We start from the raw sequence: 4,880 nt of genomic DNA, 5'->3' as shown, positions 1-4,880 counted from the left end.
TATATATATATATATATATATACCGCCTGACTGGCCTTTGTAGGGTTTTCGAGCGAGATCGTTGCCAGTGCCCCTGGACTGGCTCTTGTGCGGGTAGCACATAAAAGACACCATTTTGAGCGTGGGCCGTTTTCGTGCGGGTGACACGTAAAAGCACCCACTACACTCTCTGAGTGGTTGGCGTTAGGAAAGGCATCCAGCTGTAGAAACTCTGCCAAATTAGATTGGAGCCTGGTGTTGCCATCCGGTTTCACCAGTCCTCAGTCAAATCGTCCAACCCATGCTAGCATGGAAGGCGGACGTTAAACGATGATGATGATGATATATATATATATATATAAATTTGTGTTTTTCAGGTGGCAGGATGATGACGCACCAAAGCTGACATTGTAAGATGAAGATGCTGAGAGCAGTTGGAAAGGCATTACAACAGCAAGAAGCAATAATAGTAATGATGAATGTCTGCTAGGAATTGGCTGGAATCAGTCAGAACAGATCAATTTTTATTTTTTACTTAATTTAATTTTTGCCCTTTTTTTTTTTTTTTTTTTTTTTTTTTTGCATATTTGATATATTTTTATATTGTTTTTAAAAAGAAACAAAAAAATTTTTTTACCAATCTTAAAAAAAAATAACAACAACAAAAACAAGCTTAAAAAGAACTGACTTTCCTGTTGAAAAATAAACTGCAAATATGCTTAAAAGAAAGAATAATTGCTCGGCAAACTGCAAAGCGGTTATTTTGGGCCAACAAAAATTTTGTACGTTGTGTGAGAAAGATCATGGTGAAGATCTGACCTTTGACCTTGAAACTGTTGGAAAAGGAAAACCTTTTCGCTGCCAGTTTTGCAACCAGGCGTTTTCTGACTCGTGCCTGTTTGTGAAACACATGGAATTGCATCTTGGGAAGAGTCTGTATCGGTGTGAATTCTGCGGCACTCTTTTCGGGGATTTTTTGGAGTTGATCACTCACCGGAAAGACCATCTGATGTTTGCCTGCAACCACTGCGACAAGAGGTTCGGCGATGAGGAATCGCGGAAGAAACACGTTAACAGACTTCATGAGGACCCTCTGAGAGTGAGTAAGAAAAAATTTTCTCTGAGGATCGATGAAATCCTCCAGAAGAATACGGCTGTCCTGAAACCATTCCATTCCTGTGACATCTGCTTTGAGAATTTCCCGCAGTTGTCGCAGCTGCTCATTCACAAGAAGACGCATACAAAGGAAAAGCCGCATAAGTGCAACATCTGCGGAAAAAGCTTCAAACACGACAATGTGCTGAAGGTGCATCAACAATTGCATGAACAGCAGTTTGTCTCGGTGAGTGTCTCCGCGGGTGACAGTAAACACGCCAGCACCCTCTGCAACCAAAACCTCTCTCATAACCGCAAGACTGCGCCGCAGCAAACTCAGATGCAAGCAAAAGAGAAACCCAAAGCCACTGCTCTCAAAGAGAACTCCGACTCCAAACCAATCCCAGTGCTGTTGGCAACACAGTTGGGTCCAACAGGTGTTGCTCTTTCAGAGCATACGGAACCAGCCATAAAAAAACGGGGCCCTGTTATAGAGAATCTAACACCAGCTCATCTGGGAGCCAAAACTGTGTATTTACTTAGTAAACCGCAGACTCAGTTGAACTCGGCAATAAATATTTGTCCGCCATCTCCTCTGCTGAACATACAGCGAAATTCAGTCATTCAACAGGTAAGGCATGACAGACCAGTGCTTGTTGCCGGTCAGAATGTTCCGGTGAAGATTCTGAAATCACCAGAGAAGGTCGATTCAGCAGGGTTTCTAAGCAATGGTGTTTCGCTTGAGAAGAAGCAACAACAACTCGGAGCGGTCGCTGTGTCCGATCCTAAGAACAACATTTCTACACCAAAAGTCAATGGCAAAAGTAACAATGGGGTCGTCAGTCCAGTGGTTATGGAGAATTACCTGATTTTGAAATTGCCGTCGACAGAGACGAACCCCTTAAAGATACCAAATTACGGTGCCATTGTGCAATCTCATCCATGCAGTGTTGCTTCACCTGTTGTGACGGCACCAACACAGACAGCAGAAGCGATGGAAATCAGCATCGCAGACTCTACAAGTCTTCATCTCAATAACAGCATTAATTATTCCGAGATGAAAACGAAAGCCTGCAAAACCAAATCTGATCGAGAACCAGATTGTAATAAAAGTTCCAATCTGGGCCCAAATCTAGAAAGGGATCAAGAAGAGCAGCCTCTATCCCTTGTAAAATCAGAACCAGCTGAAAATACTGAAGACAAAGGTTTTGAGAACTTTGCCAAAGACACTGGCAAAATAGAATCTATGTCTGCCTCTGTTGAGATGTCGTCTCAAGTTGTGATGCATAGTGAAACACCTTCTCGGAATGGTGAGGAGAACAAACTTGAAGCCGCAGTGAAAGCTGACGTTGAAGTGGAACAGTGGATTAAGCGGGAAAGAGATTCTTCGGATTATGAAATGGTTGTGGAATCTGATGCTGTCCCCGAGAGACGTGAAGTCGTGCCGCAGTCCTCCGTGAAACGAGAACTAGCAGAACGTGCACCGGTTGAAGAACGAGGGGAAACGAGGAATGATTTCGTGTTGGCGGTGAAACAGGAAGTTGAAAATGAAGCGAGTTCTCCAAGAATTCCTGAAGGCAGAGTAATTGATGCTGCAGAGAAAAGTCAAACAATGATGCTGGTTGAAGACAAACCGGGGGAAAATGCAAAACAGGAAAAAGGAAACGATGGTAAAAATGAACAGAAAGAAGGAGAAGAAAATAAAGACGGTAGGGAACATCTCTGTATACATTGTGGGAAGAATCATAGCAAAGCTCTGGTTGAGTTCCTTGCACAAAGTCCCAAAGACAAGCCATTCAAGTGCCAAATCTGTGGGGATATATTCTCCATTGGGTGTCTTTTCATTAGACACATAAACAGCCATGAAGAGGTAGAGGGCAGCATCCTGTACCAATGTGAAGTCTGTGGCAACATCTTTGAGCAGTTTCTCTCTCTGTTCTCGCATCGGCAAGCAAAACACCACCGTTTGTCAAACTACAACTGTACCCAGTGTCGGCGGGCGTTTCTCTGTGAGTCTGACTTGAAACGTCACAGGCGACTGGTACACTTTGTCGAGAAGGCCTTCGTCTGTGACTATTGTTGTAGGTCCTTCTCGCAGAAATGCAACCTCGTGTTTCATCGGCGCACGCACACGGGCGAACAGCCTTACGGTTGCGACCACTGTGGCAAGCGATTTGCTCGACCGGGCAACCTCAGCATTCACCTGCGCACACATAACATGGTATCGAAACTGAAAATGCACAGATGCAACACGTGCGACAAGCCGTTCAAGACACGACAACAACTCAAGTTTCATGCCCAACTGATGCACCACAACTACCACGATGACTATCAAGACCGTAACCATGACAACCGCAGTGGTAGAGGCAGCAGTGGAGGTAGTGGCAGTGGCAGCGGCAGCAGCAGTAGAGGTGGTGGCAGCAGCAGTGACATGCCGTTTAAGTGCGACATTTGTGGTGATAGTTACTCGAATTGCAAGGATTTGAAGGAACATGTACAACTGCACCAGTCAGGAGACAAACAGACTTACAGATGCAACAGTTGCGGCAGGCAGTTCTTGCACTCCTATATGCTACTCCGGCACAAACTCTCGCACAAGGGCCGATACTGTCAGTCGGCTAAAGTCCAGTCCTCTCGGACGGCACCACAACCATGAATGTTGAGAGAGGACCCACCCCACTGCTCCAGTCTCCATTCCCACCTTATTTTAAAAAAATGTGGGGGCACGGCCCCTCCTTCCATCAATGCTGATGTCTCACCCCCACCAATCACTAAATGTGTGAAAGAAATAGAAACAGATGGATCTGCCTCCATGTGACCGTTCACTGTTCTCAAAATAGCTACAGAATTTTCCTCAAAATCAAACACTTGCCATCAAGAAAATGTAAACTCACATTAGACAATGTAGTCCTAGATACTCTTTTATTTGTTTTAGCCATGTGGCTGTGGTCATGCTGGAGCACTACTGTGCTATGTCTGAATAAAAGAACAATCAGATGGTCACAGCTGAAACAACTGTCTTTCATTGTAGGTCCACTGGATGGGGACTGACCTAGGGTTAAATAACAGGGAAGGGCACATTGGATAATGTAGTCCTAGATATACTTTCTATCATGGTTCTGGTGGATCAACACTGACCTGCTGCTGAACAACGATATCAACATCAGCAACAACAAAGAAGGACACATCAGATGATGTAATCCTAGATACACTATGCCTGAATAAAAGGCAGGATGGTCACAGATCATAGCTGTGGGGGATCAGGGCTGAACTGAGGCTAAACAATAACAACCAAAGCCGTCCAGAACTGAAATAATTATTAACGTGGAATGATATGGGGTTGTTTTTGTTGTTGTTTAGCCCTAGGTCAGTCCTGATCCACTAAACCTATGATCAAAGACGTTCAAGGACTACATTATCTAATGTGTCCTCCCTAGCACTTTTTGTTTAGCCCAAGGTCAGCCCTGTTGGGGCTGGTCCAATAGATCTATGTCCAAAGGTGCTCCGGCTGTGACCATCCTGTCTTTTATTCAGACATCGTGTATCTAGGACTACATTATCTAATGTGTCCTCCCTAGCACTTTTTGTTTAGCCCAAGGTCAGCCCTGTTGGGGCTGGACCAATAGATCTATGTCCAAAGGTGCTCCAGCTATGGCCATCCTGTCTTCTATTCAGACATCGTGTATCTAGGACTACATTATCTAATGTGTCCTTCCATGTTCTTTAACTCTATGTCAGCTTTGATCCAGTAGGCCTATGATCAAAGATGTTCCAGCCATGACCATCCTGTCTTCTATTCAGACATA

At 44.5% G+C, this 4,880-nt stretch overlaps 1 protein-coding gene across 1 annotated transcript in view; it reads left to right on the top strand.

The window, feature by feature from the left end:
* The window catches only part of LOC128251284 (zinc finger protein 227-like), a 14,903-nt gene extending 10,030 nt beyond the window's left edge, over positions 1-4,873 (top strand). Inside the window, exon 2 of the mRNA XM_052978138.1 lies at positions 357-4,873. Coding sequence (XP_052834098.1) covers positions 695-3,730 — 3,036 coding nt within the window. The 5' untranslated portion in view covers positions 357-694 and the 3' untranslated portion in view covers positions 3,731-4,873. The remainder of the gene's footprint in view (positions 1-356) is intronic.
* Positions 4,874-4,880: the final 7 nt, after the last annotated feature.

Source organism: Octopus bimaculoides, chromosome 30 (genome assembly GCF_001194135.2).
Source record: "Octopus bimaculoides isolate UCB-OBI-ISO-001 chromosome 30, ASM119413v2, whole genome shotgun sequence".
Classification (NCBI taxonomy): Eukaryota; Metazoa; Mollusca; class Cephalopoda; order Octopoda; family Octopodidae; genus Octopus; species Octopus bimaculoides.
The sequence above is the reverse complement of the archived record's forward strand: the minus strand, read 5'-3'. Positions and strand labels throughout refer to the sequence as shown.